The 14997-nt window shown below is 35.5% G+C and overlaps 1 protein-coding gene across 1 annotated transcript; it reads right to left on the bottom strand.

Moving 5' to 3' along the window:
- Positions 1 to 5138: 5138 nt before the first annotated feature.
- On the bottom strand, positions 5139 to 14811 carry LOC132064469 (leucine-rich repeat receptor protein kinase HPCA1-like). The gene is made up of 19 exons (XM_059457459.1): positions 14539 to 14811; positions 13805 to 13925; positions 13067 to 13138; positions 11479 to 11553; positions 11306 to 11377; positions 10328 to 10489; positions 10179 to 10253; positions 9895 to 9966; positions 9712 to 9783; positions 9549 to 9617; positions 9319 to 9393; positions 9103 to 9174; positions 8791 to 8925; positions 8201 to 8670; positions 7712 to 7867; positions 7496 to 7632; positions 6681 to 6900; positions 6345 to 6580; positions 5139 to 5870 (listed from the first exon to the last, which is right to left on the bottom strand). The coding sequence occupies exons 1-19, from the start codon at positions 14630 to 14632 to the stop codon at positions 5412 to 5414; spliced, it is 2844 nt and encodes a 947-aa protein (XP_059313442.1). The 5' UTR covers positions 14633 to 14811; the 3' UTR covers positions 5139 to 5411.
- Positions 14812 to 14997: the final 186 nt, after the last annotated feature.

The following is a 14997-nucleotide window of genomic DNA, read 5'->3' as shown; positions in this document are numbered from 1 at the left end:
AGGGTTATCATGAACATGTTTAGAACCCTAGTTTTGGTGAACTTTCATATAATCATGGAAGAACGTGGTGTAGGGAAGAATAATGATGTTCCCACACGTAGATAGAAACCCTACATACCTTAATCGCTCCAAAACTTGTAACAATTGTCTGAACTTGGAGAAGAAATCCAAAAGCTTGAACCTTGAACTTTGAGATGGGTTTTCTTGAAAACCCTAGGTTAGCAACAATGAATTTCTATTTAGGATTCATGTACATACGTTAGAATTCACTTGAAAGGCTTGGAATAGACTTACTTAGTGTATGAGAGTGATGGGAGGAAAAACACTTCGTTCTAGGGCTTGAGAATATGAAAAATAAGAAAAGGCACTGAAGGCCCATATTTATACTATAGCTGAGTCGGGAAATGTACGGGCACCATGTATGGCCCGTACAATGGGCCTTACCTGGATTGTCAATATTTAGTGATCATGATTTTTCAACTGCAGGGTACGATCTGAATGTACATCCCGTACAATAATGTACGGTGACAAGTACGGCCCATACTTCTTGACCGTACCTGGAATGTCAAATTCTAGAAACTCCGAATTTCTCCTGGTGATGTACGTCTATAAAGTACGGCCCGTACAAATGACGTAAAACGTCAAATTAATGATTTGAGGCTAATTTTCAATCCCAACACTTCTCATCTTGGTTTCTAAGTCTTAATCGTGAACATAGTTCAAGACAAGAAACGTACGAGATGTTACATAGATAACCTGTCAAATTACGTTAATAGTGTACGAGATTTTAACATTGTCATTATATATAAGTTAAATCCTTTTTATCATATTGTTAGGGACAATTAACAAACCTAGTTAATTGTTTATTCAACTCGTCCTTGCCCGATCTGTTGGTTCTAACCACAATTATCCTCTTTTTAGATTAATGATTTTCAATGGTAAATGATTTTTTCTTCTGCAGCGAAAAGGAAGAAAAATAATAAAACTTGTAATTAGTTATTTTTCTTCCCAACAAAATAAACACATTTCTCATAAATAAATAAAGAAAAAGAAGTGTAAATATGCTTTGAATAGAGGAAAGAGGGCTTTCTAATTCAAGGCTCATTTTGACTATTGGGGTCAGATCTTTTGATATGAGTCCGCTGATATTGGATTATTTAGGGCGGATTCAGTCATACATGAGATGAAAATCAGCTTATTTTGTCAAGTCAATTTTTTTTATTTTTTATGACTGGAAGTGACAAATCCAACTCAAGTGATACATAACTAAATTAAGTGATTTTACTAAATAAATTCACATAATCGAGTAATGTTTTGAGAAATTTACTTCTTACCCTAATACCTAAAGTAGAAAAGTACCAGAAAGAAAATGAATATTGTAGAATATTCGGGAAAGGAAAGTGAGCGTTATTTTCAAGCCAACTTCCAATTTGCTACTTTGCAATAAGTTTTATTAGATAATGTATATATGTCCCCATCATCAATCTGTATTATAGTAATTAAGGTTTTTATGAGATGGGGTCAATGATTCACCCGTATTCTCTTCTCAAGTTAAGTGACCAATTAAATTGGCATTGACCTATTCTAATTAGAATTTTCAAATGAAAGGGTCCTAAACAATGACGTGTGATAATGACGAAGATGTCACAATTCTAAATTTAGTGTCACTACAATTGTAGACTTTTTTTTTTTGTTGCTAATACTACATGAATCAGAGATATCGTTTTGATGAAAAAATAAAATAAAAATACTATCAAAATAGACTATATTGACGGAGTAAAATTCTTGGCCTTTCCAGTTTATATGTCAAAAGGGCCAGTACTTAGCATGAGTGAAATACCAACTATAGGAAACAATAATTCATTAATTAGTTCTAACGACTTTGTAAAACACTGACCTTTTCCTGCTAATCAACACCAGCAAACTATTGGTCAGCTGTCGATAAAGATCACATGATAACTGATAATATTGGCCAGCAAATTAGGTTTTTTGCCTCCAGGACAGTGGAGCTCATGTGTTAGGTTTTTTTTTTTTTTGGCAAAAATGACAGATTCACAACACTTTGGGACTTGAAAATTTTAAAAATTGGTTAACTGTTGCACCTTTACCTAATTGGACCAAATCGACTGGCTGTGATCAACTGATGTTGCCATAAGTGTAGAGAAATATAGCAGAAGAAAAGTAAATCGGAAAAACTTTCACAAATTTTCGTTACTAAGATCGAAAGATTCAACTAAAGAAAAAAGCTTTGAAAACGAGAAGAAAATTTTAGATAGAGAATCCTTGCTTATGGAAGAAAGTTTTCGAATTTAGCATTGTATTACTTTCAATTGGGTTGATTAAAATGTACAAGATCATCCCTATTTATAGTTATCTATGGATTGTTAGATACTCTTCTGTGATACATCTACAAGAAAATTCTAAAGAACCTTTATCTTTTAGGAACACTCTAGAACATCTAGATATTTCTATAAGATAATTATCTAAGATGCTACACTAGACCATTCTAGATATTCTTCTAAATATCTATGATATTTATTCTTCCAAAAAATTAACTTTAATTTTTCACACTCCTCCTTAAAGTAATTTTTTGGAAGCTATCCTGAACTTGTCATGGAAGAACTCAGATGAAGCTTGTGAGCGTGCCATGGTGAAGATCTCAACAATATTTTCTCAACATTTCTTCCTTCTTCAAATGATGATGATTTTCCGCTAATAATTGGGCCACTAAAGAAACATGAATACATCTTGATAAAATTTTCATCTCTCGTTACTACGTACTTGACAATATTTCTTTTTGGCCTTTGCGAACCACGTGAACCATCTTCATGCTGAGTTTCACATTCTTGAGTTTCCAGACTCCCTCTTTCTCTTAGGTCCTTGACAATTGTGTTATTTGGAGAAGCACCTGAGTCGGTGACGATTTGACCATTAATTTCCTACAAAGACTCAAAGACCACCGTAGGATCCACCACCAGATTCCTTTTTCAGCTCCTCAATGAACTGTTTTTCAGCTTCAGAGCATCCGAGAATCATATTATCTGTCTCTCCATATGAAATTGGGCCTTCAAGGTCAACCTCTTCATTTATTTGACCGTCAGCTTCTCCATCTGCTTCCAGTATTTGATCTGAGCTAGTGATTGACTCTGATATGGCAGATGATTGATCAGAGACTTCAACTTCCACTACAACTCCCTCAATGCTTTCTCTAGAATGGTCACCATTGTCATATATAGTTTCAGAAACTTCATGCTCAGGATCTACTTCAACATCCTCCACGTCCAGACTTTTATTACTAATTTTAGGATCTGCTTCGTTGATTTCCTCGATAGCAGCTACCACGTCACTAGTCTGAACATCTTTGGAATCTGCTTGCTTTTTGTTGATGACACCAATGCCTTCCTTCTCCACGTAATGGACCGTATTATCTCTTGAATCTATGATCCATCTCTTTCGAAATCGGAAGTCGTGGCATCTACTACTCGAGCCTCGCCTATGAAGCACCTTCCCGGCCCTCTTCTTCTTCAAGATTTTCCTTTCTCAACTTGAGCCATGTTGCTCTCTTTTGTTTGGCAATATCTTTTTATGTGTCCTATTTTACCACACCTGTAACATTTGAGAGTCTTCTTATAGTTATTAGTAGACTCTCTCTCCTTTTCTAGCGAGCTGGAAACACTTTGAGATCGAGAGTGTGGCGTATCTCTGAATGTTTTTCCTTTGAAGTTCCTCTTGTCGGCGCGCAAGAGCATTCCCTTCCTCTTCTTTAAAACATACACTAGCCATCCGTTTGGCTAGTAGCTCCCGTGATGACAACAAATTCTCAACTCCTCCAAGGATGGTTGTCGAGCCCATCCTTGAATTGATGTAACAAAAGGAATATATTCTGACTTCAAACCACGAATGATAGTTCTTCTCATTCGTGCTTCAGAGATAGCCTCATCCGGATTTAATAAAGAGATCTCTGAACATAAGTTCTTAATCCTCAAAAAGTACTCGGCAATAGAAAGATTACCTTGAGTGGTGTTCGCCAATTCATTCTCCAATATTTGTAGCCGGGCTTCATCTTTCTTGTTGAACAAACGATCAAGTTATCCTCCAAATTTCATGAAATTGATTTGCACCTTATAATATGATCAAACAAGTTTATAGGCGGACCTCTTTAGGATGAACTCCGCCTTCGCATTAATCCGTCTCCACTTCTTACGCACGTCGCTATTTTCCGGTCGCAGAGAGGAATTGTGTAACTACCATTAACAACATCCCACAAATCCTCTCCCACAAGGTATGACTCCATACATGTCTTCCATACCTTGTAATTGGACTGATGCAACAACTCCATCCCCAGTCCATTAACACGGCCGCTTAAATCCATTTAGAGAAACCAGTTGAATCTACCTCTAACCCGATCTTGAAATAAAATCCAGAAGCCAACTATGTAGCACGGCTCGATACCACGTAGAAATATAGCGAAGAAAAGTAAATCGAGAAACCTTCCATCCAAAGATCATTACTAAGATCTAAGATCCAACCAAAGAAATAAAGTTTTGGAAAGGAGAAAAAATTTTAGATAGAACTTGGTTATGGAAGAAATGCTTTCTTGAATTTGAATTTGTATTACTTTCAATTGGGTTGATTAGAAATGTATAAGATCATCCCTATTTATAGTTATTTATGGATGATTCTAGATACTCTTTTAAAAATCTACAAGAAATTTAAGCAACCTTATCTTTTAGGAACACTCTAGAACATCTAGATATTTCTATAAGATAATTATCTAAGATATTACACACTAGACCATTCTAGATATTCTTCTAAATATCTATGATATTTATTCTTCCAAAAAATTAACTTTAATTTTCTTCTAAATATTTATGATATTTATTCTTCCAAAAAATTAACTTTAATTTTTCACAATAAGGGCCTTGCCAAATTCATCTGAATTCTAATTTCTTCCCTCAAATGAATGTTTGGAGCATAACAGAGGTGGATGTGCAAATATTTGATCTCTTCAATTTTTGAGATTTACAACGGATCCAATTAGATTAATAAAACAAATTAACAATGATCATGGCAATTGGTTATTTTTCTGAGATAACAGCATAGACGTTAGAGGGACAATTTTCAGCACGACAGACATGTAATGAAATGAACATTTCCACACAGTTGAGCATATAATGTCACACAGGATATATTAGACTGAAATGAATTCACAAACAGTATCCTTAGATGGACTTTTCGATCATGTCTATAAGGCTGTACACAGCTCTTAATTCTCTATGCAAAAACACCCTCATACATTCACAGAATGTACACATATAACACAAGGACAAGAGCTGCTTGAATCACTTACCATTTTTCAAACAAAGCATATTTAGTTAAAGCTGCTGGCTCCAGGAGAATAGGTGGTACGTTTATCGCGAATTGGTGCCCCCGCTGTGACGATTTAGGCTTTCTTCACTGTAAGGATGGTCAAAGGTTGCGCTGGTTCCTTCGCGGCTTACAGAAGTTGAACTTGATTCAGCGTAAGTGTTCATTCCATCTATTTCCATGATGTTCTGAATCTCTTTCACCACCTCACACATTGTTGGCCTATGAGCTCCTGCTTCTTCGAGGCATGTGAAAGCTAGATCCACAAACTTCCTGAAGCTGATAGGTGTCATGCTTGAAGGGATAGCGGGATCAACAAAACTATCAATGTTATACATGTCTTTAGACTTATCCATCGCTTGCTTCAATTCCTTCACGATATATTTTCCTCTCACGATAGGACTCCTTGCTGTTATAAGCTCCAGTAGCACAACCCCGAAGCTATAGACATCACTCTTCTCAGTCAACTGTTGTGTTGTGTAATACTCTGGATCCATGTAGCCCTAAGCCAATGAATGTACACAGCAGCTCGTATTAAATGTTCACTTACAAAATCTTCAACAATTATGAAATCAAGTGTTCAGGTTTAAAGCTTCCAAAGTTCTCTACTTTGTGTAAAAATCACAAAGCATTTGCATGCAAAAGTTATGAATTTTGTGACGTTATCAAGCAGAAAATCTTATCGCTCCTTTCTATAAGAAAATTGTATCAAGCACTTTCTGCATGTATATATGAGCGGTTTTCCTACTTACAGAACCTGGCAGTTCAGCACAATGTGTAATTTCTCTGGACATGAGTCCAGATTTAACTTTTAGGAATTAAACCAAGAAGATCATCAGTCTATATCTATTGATGGACAAGAATTTCCAGAGACTACGAAATATAGAAAACAATGACTTATAGAAACTAAGAAATGCCACCTTATGATATAATCAAATTCACGTATCAGTTGCAGCATTAGTAAAGTATGCACTTACCATTGTTCCTTTAACCTGAGTGCTGACGTAACCCTTTTCTGGCTCACTCATCGACTTGGAGAGACCAAAATCAGCAACTTTCGCATTCAAGCGCTCATCTAGCAAGATGTTATTTGATTTGATATCTCGGTGGATGATAGGAGGGTCAACATGGTCATGAAGATATTGCAACCCTCTGGCTGCTCCATGGGCTATCCGAAGCCTCCTCTTCCAATCCAACTTAATCCCAGACTTCCCTGCAAAAGTTGACATTAGTCATTGGTCATGTAATCCCTTTAGGTGTGGTAAACCTGCAGCTGATCGTCAAAATAACAGTCAATAGGAGGAATTTCATACCTGAAAGACTTTCTTTCAAGGAGCCATTTGGTATATATTCATAGACCAACATCTGTTCGCCTTGCCTGAAACAAAAGCCTACAAGGCTGACAACATTTTTGTGATGAAACCTAGAAAGAAGCTCAATCTCATTTTTAAACTCAAGGGCACCCTGCTTAGATCCTTGCTCTGCTCTTTTAATTGCAACAAGTTGTCCATCTGGAAGTATCCCTCTGTATACCTGTATGTTTGCAAGAAGTTTAAAGTGATCAACTAACTTTAGTTTGGGAAAAATATTGTCATATAACTAATTAAAGTGTCAGGTGGTAATGTTAAACAATGAATTGAACTCATCATCGGTGGAAATGCTACCGTTCTCAATCTTAAATATTCAACCAGACATTAGCTTTACTAATCCAGAGCAATCCTCAACGTAAGAAGCAAAAGGTCCAGACCTGTTTTATAACAGAGTGGAAATGTAGATGCAACGAACGATAATTCTATTGGTCCCAAACTCTATTCTCACCCTCCACCTAAAATTAGGGCAATAACATTAGTTATAAACATTTTGTCTGTTCCAAGTAGGCAATACTGATAGTACGAGGCATGTTGCACTTTTAAACCTGGCATTAAACCTATGCCAATAAGCTACAGAAATATTAGCCTTCACGTGTCTTATGGATTGAACATTATTGCACAAAATGGTTATTACTCAACAGCAAGGAGGAATTATGTGGCTGTTGGAAAATAGTCTCAACAACTAAATTATAACAATAGCTTTTTAATCAGTCATAATGAAATTATAATTGTATTATCAAAAGTCAATTATAGCCAACCTTTCCATAACCACCAGATCCGACGTAATTGCTTTCTGAAAAGTTATTGGTGTATTTTTTCAGCTCTTCAAATGTGTAACATTTTACACCTTTTAACTGTGGAACACTGCCGCTGTCTTTAATAGAATCCCATGTAGCTGGACAAATAAAAAAGACGTTAACCATCAGCAGAATAAAAAGTTAGAAGCAACACTAAAGAACAGTCACAGAACTCACCAAAAGGGTCGTTCTTTCTAGCAGCCTCTTGAGCTCTTTTCTTTTGGCAAACTAAAACTCCTATAATAAGTGATAAAATTAAAAGGATAGATCCACCAGCTACTGCTCCGATTATATTTTCTTTAGAAATTGACTTGTGAGATCCTCTTGATCCAACTGTAAAGCACAATACCTGTAAAGTCAGATCTCTAGTAACAGGTATAGAGTAGAGTTAATTGTCATCAGTTAACTGCACTCAGTGCCCAAGCATGATCCTCAACAAGCTAATAAATAATAGTACTGCCATATATCTTTACAATTTGCTAATTCATACACTTGGCTTTGTTTTAACTAAATGTGTCCCTTCTCTCACATCGTATATGAGAACTTGAGCACAGCAACTTCTCTTTGTTATTAGCTTTTCATCAGAAACAATTGTTTATAATGGACCGTAGATAGATGAAACTTGTGCATAAGAATAAATTACATAGCAATGGAATGTTCTATCACCTTCAAAGTGATTGTAGCTTTCGCCATTGAAATAGAATGGTCCTAAATCTGGATGAGGTTTGAAAGTCTGATTGCTAAGTGTAAATCCAATTGTGGTAATCCCGGTACGGTTGAAATGATCTTGGCCAAATGGAAAAACTTGCAGGCGTAACGCAAAGTAGCCATCTGTCTTTTCCGGATTACTCAAGGAAACTGAATCTACTTGCACCTGATGTTGGCTAAAAGAAGATATCATAGACTTGTGAAGTGACTCAATGCTTGTGTTTCTCAAGTCAGAAAAGGAAGGAGCTTTGAAAACTAGGCTGCCTGTGTACGGATAACTACATTTACAGGTAGGGCTAGGAATTTGATCAGAACTGCATGGAGTTTTGACGCAATTATCTGGTGGGGTTGAATATTCAAGGTTCATTTGGGCAACGCCACAGTAGTTTTTTGATACATCTTCATAACAAACTGGATTATCCTTAAGTCTGCCAAGTGAACAAGTACAAAACTGAGATTATCAAATATCCTAACAGGTATGATCCAGTATTTCTTTCCTCATTGCTAAAGTGGAGAAAAAGTGGAGAAAAAGTGGCTTGAGGACTTACATTATTTGAAAAGGATATTTAGGTATTCCTGCGAGTGATTCAATGGAATTGTTCTGCAAATCAATCTGCTTTAGTTGGCTGCTATAGCTGGATTCAATATCCAGTGTTCCATTAATCTTGTTTCCCTTCAAGCGGCTGTCATAAAGAACCATCTCATTGTCATAAACTTGAAATGCAAATATAGAATGATAGAATCATATACTAGGTCACTTTGTACTGCCTTTTGAAACTTTGTTACAAGACTAGCACATAGCGAAAAAGGAGAATAGTTGCATTACAGGCACCGTGGCCTAAAAGTAAAAGAATACTCACACGGTCTGCAACTGAAAAAGACTGAAGAGGCTTGGCAGAATTTCTCCTTGAAGTTGAGTGTTCTCCATTACCCTGTGAACATTTAATTGATGAGGTGCAATTAGGATAATATATACGCTCAGATGCATGTGAGTTCTGCTGAGGCGCGGGAAATCAGAGACAGATACACATATGCATGCTAAGAGATAAAGAGGAAAGATAGAGAGAGATGGGTACAGAGTCATCAACGACTGCAAAGTTGAAAACCACGGCGGAAAATCAGCTGAGCTAAATGTATTATTGCTCATATCTCTGCAAAACATGACCATAGGACACAAAAGCAAATTAAACTAATCTAAAGACATAGTCTGTAATATCACAACATCAAGATTGATGCATTTTCTTAGCAGAATTGAGTTCCAATTGAAACATAAGTATCCCAAGGCATTGTACGTCAAGGAACTTACAAGTGGTGGAGGACATTCATGCCAGTAAGATTGGGCAAGGGGCCAGTGAATTCATTGTTTGATAAGAACCGAAAAGTGATATGGAGAACTTATAGTGCGGTTGACACACTCGTAAAAACAGAGATCATAGCAAGGTTGTATCAGCATCTGCTTGTCTACTCACAGTTCAACCAAATTTGTGAGATTTTTGAGGGTTGATGGAATCGATCCATATAATGAATTCCTGTCAAGACGACTACAGTGTACATGGATAACTAGTTATTATGATTTCCCAGGTAATGTAAAGCAAGAAAGATGGCACATTTACTAGAATTCCTTAAGCAAGATGGACTTTGGAAATACTTACACCACTTCCAGAGTCTGCACAAGTCCTAATGTAGGGGGTATCTTTCCAGTGAGCTGGTTTTTCTCAAGCAACCTGTGCAATTACAAGACACAAACAGAAGAAACCATTAGCCAAACGGAAGAAGTACGCTACAAAAAAGAGGAACTTAGATAGTTGGGGTGATTGAGAGACAAGAAAGTTTTAGAAAAATGGCAAAGGGAGTGCTCAAAAAGAGAGGCCACACTATTGTTGATCTATCAAAATAATCGACAAAACATATACACTTCCAGTTCAGTGGAACTTACAAATGTATGAGAGTCATATTTGGGCTGAATAGCTGATCTGGAATCTCACCGGAGAATCGATTTCTCCCCAGGTGACTGCAAGGTAAGTGGTATATCACATAAAAATGAGAGATGAAGATGTTACTTAAGGAACGGACAATACTACTCACAAATGCTTTGTGTGAACAAGCATATCTAGAGCAGGTGTGCTTCCATGGGAGACTGGAAGAGGCCCACTGAGCCTATTATCAGCTAAGTCCAGCCAAGATAGTTTTGATAAATTACCAATAGAAGCTGGTATCGGTCCAATAAAGTTGTTACAATTCAAAGCCCTGCATGATTCAGATTAGTGTTTTAGAAATGTAGCCCAGTAGAAGAAACAGGAAAGATTTCAATATAGTATAACAACAATGAACTATGCCAAAGTCCCAAACAAATTGGGGTTGACTATATGAATCCTCACTGTCCATGTTACTCCATTTAAACTCATTCCATGCCAATATTATGCAAAATAAAAATAAGAATAAAAAGTACAAGAAACTCTTTATGTTTTCCAACTCTGAAAGGCTGATGGACAATCTATTTCAAAATATACAACAGTGTACAGAGCTGTGGTCAGTCGCAAAAGTACAGGTGCTCGCCCTTAATACCATCAGAAATTGACAAACAGAGGCGATAACTAAATTGTAAGCATCCAAAACCGAATTAGATAGCCAATCTGAGATCACAAAGTGTTCCATGTACTGAAATGTCAGCATATTCTAGCTTTAACAACAAATACTGCATATTTCTCAATATCTTGAGTTCATTAAGCATTGAGATAATAGACATGTAATAAGCAACTTTATGCGATGAAGATCAGTCAAATGATCAATTTGTGAAACAAAACAATCCAAACCATGTAATCAACTCTGGCAGGCATAGTTTTTGGATCCATCTATATCAGTAGGAATATGGATATTGTTAATATACCAGCAACTCAACGAAAACTACGCGTCAGTCCCACACAAATATGTTAATATTCCAGCATTCTAATATTTTTTTCTCAATTCAAGAAATCATATGAACAACAGAAATAAGACCTACACTGATTACATGCCATATAGTTGGTAAAAAAGTTGTAAAATAGAAGAAATTGATATCCTTACAGAAAATGCAGCTGGCTAAGGGATCCAACTGTCTCCGGTATCGGCCCAGAAAACCCGCAACCAACGAGGATCCTGCGACGTAGCTAGGAGCAATTACTCTCTAGAAACAGGAGATAAAGAAATCGGCTGGTGAATTAACAACAATTAAGCATTATATCATGTAATTCCCTTACAGAGTTGTTAAACTCTTCAAACTTCCAATTGATTGAGGGAGTGAACCTGTCAAGCCTTTGTTGTATGATAGATCCCTATACAAGGAACCGGAGAATCAAAACAAAATCTAAATACTTTCAAGAGTCAAGAATATTTGTGCATGCATGCAGGAACACAAGCAGATCACATGGGGGAAAATTGGATTGGTGAATGAGCTATGAAAAAGCACAAGTAATTTATTTCATGCAAAAAGTAGAAAGCTTCAGGTGCTTCAAGAACAGAGTTAATTTCACGGATGGTTTGTCAACTTTCATCATTTTATTGCACCAAAGTCGTTAAACTTTTTTCATAACAATGCTTCTAAACACGTCGCCATGCACACAAACAAAATGGTCAAATTAATCGGTGTTGGATTTTAGACTAGACGCAACTGGTTCGCCAGAACCCATTGCCTCTAGGACCAGGGGCGGAGGTAGAAGCGAACGTAATCTTCCTTATGTTACAAATTTAACCCAAAGCTTTAGTTCTACTCTTGTATTTGTATTCTGGAAAAATTACTTTATGACAAAAATTAAATTCGCCTAAAATTTATCAAACCGCGTGTCGGATCCTTCAAAATTTGAATTTTTGGAGGATCCGACACGGGTTCTAGCTCAAACACATATATGAAGAGTATCCGAGTAACTTAGTTTGTATTAAGAATTCACTTTATGTACAAAAATTAAAGTAACCATTAATAACACGCGATGTAAAAGAGAACTATTCTAAAATTTAGCCCATGTACACATAAGATATTATTCAATTTATATCCAGAAATTTTTTTTCACTTTTTTCCGGAATCCACAGAAATAAGATTTGATTACATGAAACTTTAAAAAGGGATACGCGAATACAACTTGAAGTTGTATTCCCGTAAACTATTACTTAAAAAAAACCCGCAGCAAAAAGGACTTAAAAGTTTTTTAAAAAATTATTTCACTTTTTTACAACTACATTTCACCTAAAACTGTTACAATTTCAAAAATTTGAGTAAAACACAACAATATCTGCAGTTCCAAAATTCCAAAAAAAGTAATTTTTTTTGTTTGGATAATCTATGGACAAACGGGGCCTTAGAATCCAAAAAATAGATTTTGAGTGCTCCAAAAGCCTTTGTGCATTAAATTAAACAGATATATGAAACTAGCAGAGAGTGGAGAACTCATTAACTCTAAATTTTGAATTCAACCATGGGAAGTAACCATCAATAAGCAAGGGCAAAAGAGAACCTATGGTTATACATGAACAATAGTTTTTAGTACCCATGCCCTATATATATTTAAAAAATTATTAAATATCTATAAATATTTAATTGTGAACTCAACTGTTATTGTATATTACCTTGAGATTGTTTTCATATTTTGAACCCATAAAACTTTAAATATCTTACGCAAAAGTGTCATTTCAAATTTCTCTCACCAAACTACTCCATTACTTATGAGTAAGGAAAAACAAAACTAGTAGCTACAACTAAAATGATTCATAGAAAAGTTGATTTTTACCAATTATTTCGTTAGTTATGATTCTTAAATTATAATGCACTAATATTTAATGAGTAGAAAGACATACAATATCTGCAGTTCAGACAAGGCCTCGATGTCTCCAGATAGCTCCCCTTTCAGATTCATGCTTGATAATTTTCTGAATATTCAGAATCATTAGTATCTCAAAATAATAGGTTTGAGAGCCTCAATTTACAAAAAGTAACTATGTGTGCATGAAAAAGAAACAAGAAACCAAAGATAAGCGTCATTTAATAAAATAAGATTTTTTTTAACCTAGTTTCATTTGTTAACAAGCATTTATCCCTATACACATGAACTGACCAAAATGGAAGAGCAAATACAGTGACAGTTACATAATTGTCTCAAATGAGATAAAATATCTTCTATAATTTTCTACAAAGCTAATTTCTTTTGTTGCTCATTTTTTAAAATAATTAAGTTATTTATTCAAACAGAAGATTCTTTTTCTTAAATTTTTGTTATAATAGAACAGATGGGGAAAATTAAAATTAATAGGAAGAAAACTATTTAGCTCATTAGTTGACACAATATGAGGTGGGTGGACATTGAATTATAACATGTGACATTGTCGAGCTAAGGAAAAGTGGAATTCTTGACTAAACTATTGGAGTAATAAGTAAACGGATGCAGTTGTGTTTCAATTTTTTAATTTCAATATTTATTCATAAATTTAGGAATATTTTAAAGAGTAGTAATATCATTTTTTCCTAAAAAGAACTTCCAATTGATATGATTCTGATTCGACAATTTTCAGTTAATCACGAAAAAAAAAAATGCTTACATAGAAATAACACGTGAATTGTTGCACCCGATGCCTTCCCATGAATCACCACAAGGATCAGAGCCATCCCAACTTGGAGGTACGTTCTCCCACTCGTCCTTCAGTGACTCTAGAACACCATCTGCACCCATATTTTTTTCAGACTACCATACTCTAATTATTTATTGATTTTCAGAAAATACTGCAGGTATATGTATCACATAAAGTTCCTCATTTAGTGAATAATAAGAAAAAACGCTCTGTGTTGGGGATGCGTCCCTTTTTATTTAAACAAACATTTATTTTAGAACAAACCCATGGAAATAAGAAGGATTAAAAAAACAGGTAGAGATCAGAGAGAGAGATAGCAAAGTGGAAAGGGTTTTAAGGCTCATTAATCAATCATTTGGGAACTTAATTTCAAGTGACTCTTAATTCTTAAACAAAATGCAATGTGGAGCATGTAAATCTATACATGATGATCATATCAGACATCCTCAAGCATGGACGCTATCTGCAAAGACTTCTGCTTTACTATATATGTGATCTTCAGATCACCTAAAAAATGATAACTGCGAATACCTGTTGGTAATATGTAGAAATAATAACCAGGGAAAAAAAGACGTACAACCTATCGTATAGCATGTTAAATTATGCGTTTGTGCAAAAATTCTTTACATTGTTAGTGTATATGAGTTTCATGAATCAATTATAGGACCAAAAACAACTAAAGAGATGTAGTAAGTAAGACATACAGTCACCAGAATTGGTAAAAGCTTCCAGCTGCACCAAAACTTGCATAGAAATAAGCAGACAAGAGATGATCAGTAGGATTTTTGTTTGTACCATTGTTTAAATCCACCACCATGCAACCTAACCTTCTTCTTCCTCTCTAAATAGGGTCAAAGAAATATTCTTTTTTTAGGGAAGAGAAAAAACTAATGGAAAGAAACAGAAACCACAAGTGGTTGATTTGTTATGTGGACTCTAGTCTCTGATCAGCAAGAGGATAATATATCTGTACGTAGAAGACTTAGTCAAGTATTCTCTCAGCCAAATCATTCTAACTAACACTGTGGTAAGTACTGATCAATCTAAGCCCACAAACAGAGACATCCTGCTACAGGCTAAATATAGTTCCCTTTTTCTAAGTTAAGGCGATGTTGCACCATATGCATTGGACCCCATACAACTTGTACTTATACAATGACTTT

The sequence above is a fragment of the Lycium ferocissimum genome, chromosome 7 (assembly GCF_029784015.1).
Source record: "Lycium ferocissimum isolate CSIRO_LF1 chromosome 7, AGI_CSIRO_Lferr_CH_V1, whole genome shotgun sequence".
Classification (NCBI taxonomy): Eukaryota; Viridiplantae; Streptophyta; class Magnoliopsida; order Solanales; family Solanaceae; genus Lycium; species Lycium ferocissimum.
Note: the sequence above shows the minus strand (reverse complement) of the source record. Positions and strands in the feature narration are given on the sequence as shown.

Excerpts from the sequence above, each read along its gene's own strand:
- LOC132064469 (XM_059457459.1), bottom strand. The coding sequence starts at position 14,632 with ATGGTACAAACAAAAATCCTACTGATCATCTCTTGTCTGCTTATTTCT. Across the intron at positions 8,926-9,102 it reads CTTTTTCAGTTGCAGACCGT|CCGCTTGAAGGGAAACAAGA; the intron begins GTGAGTATTCTT and ends TCTTTATGACAG. Across the intron at positions 7,868-8,200 it reads AAGCTACAATCACTTTGAAG|TTGGATCAAGAGGATCTCAC; the intron begins GTGATAGAACAT and ends TGTGCTTTACAG.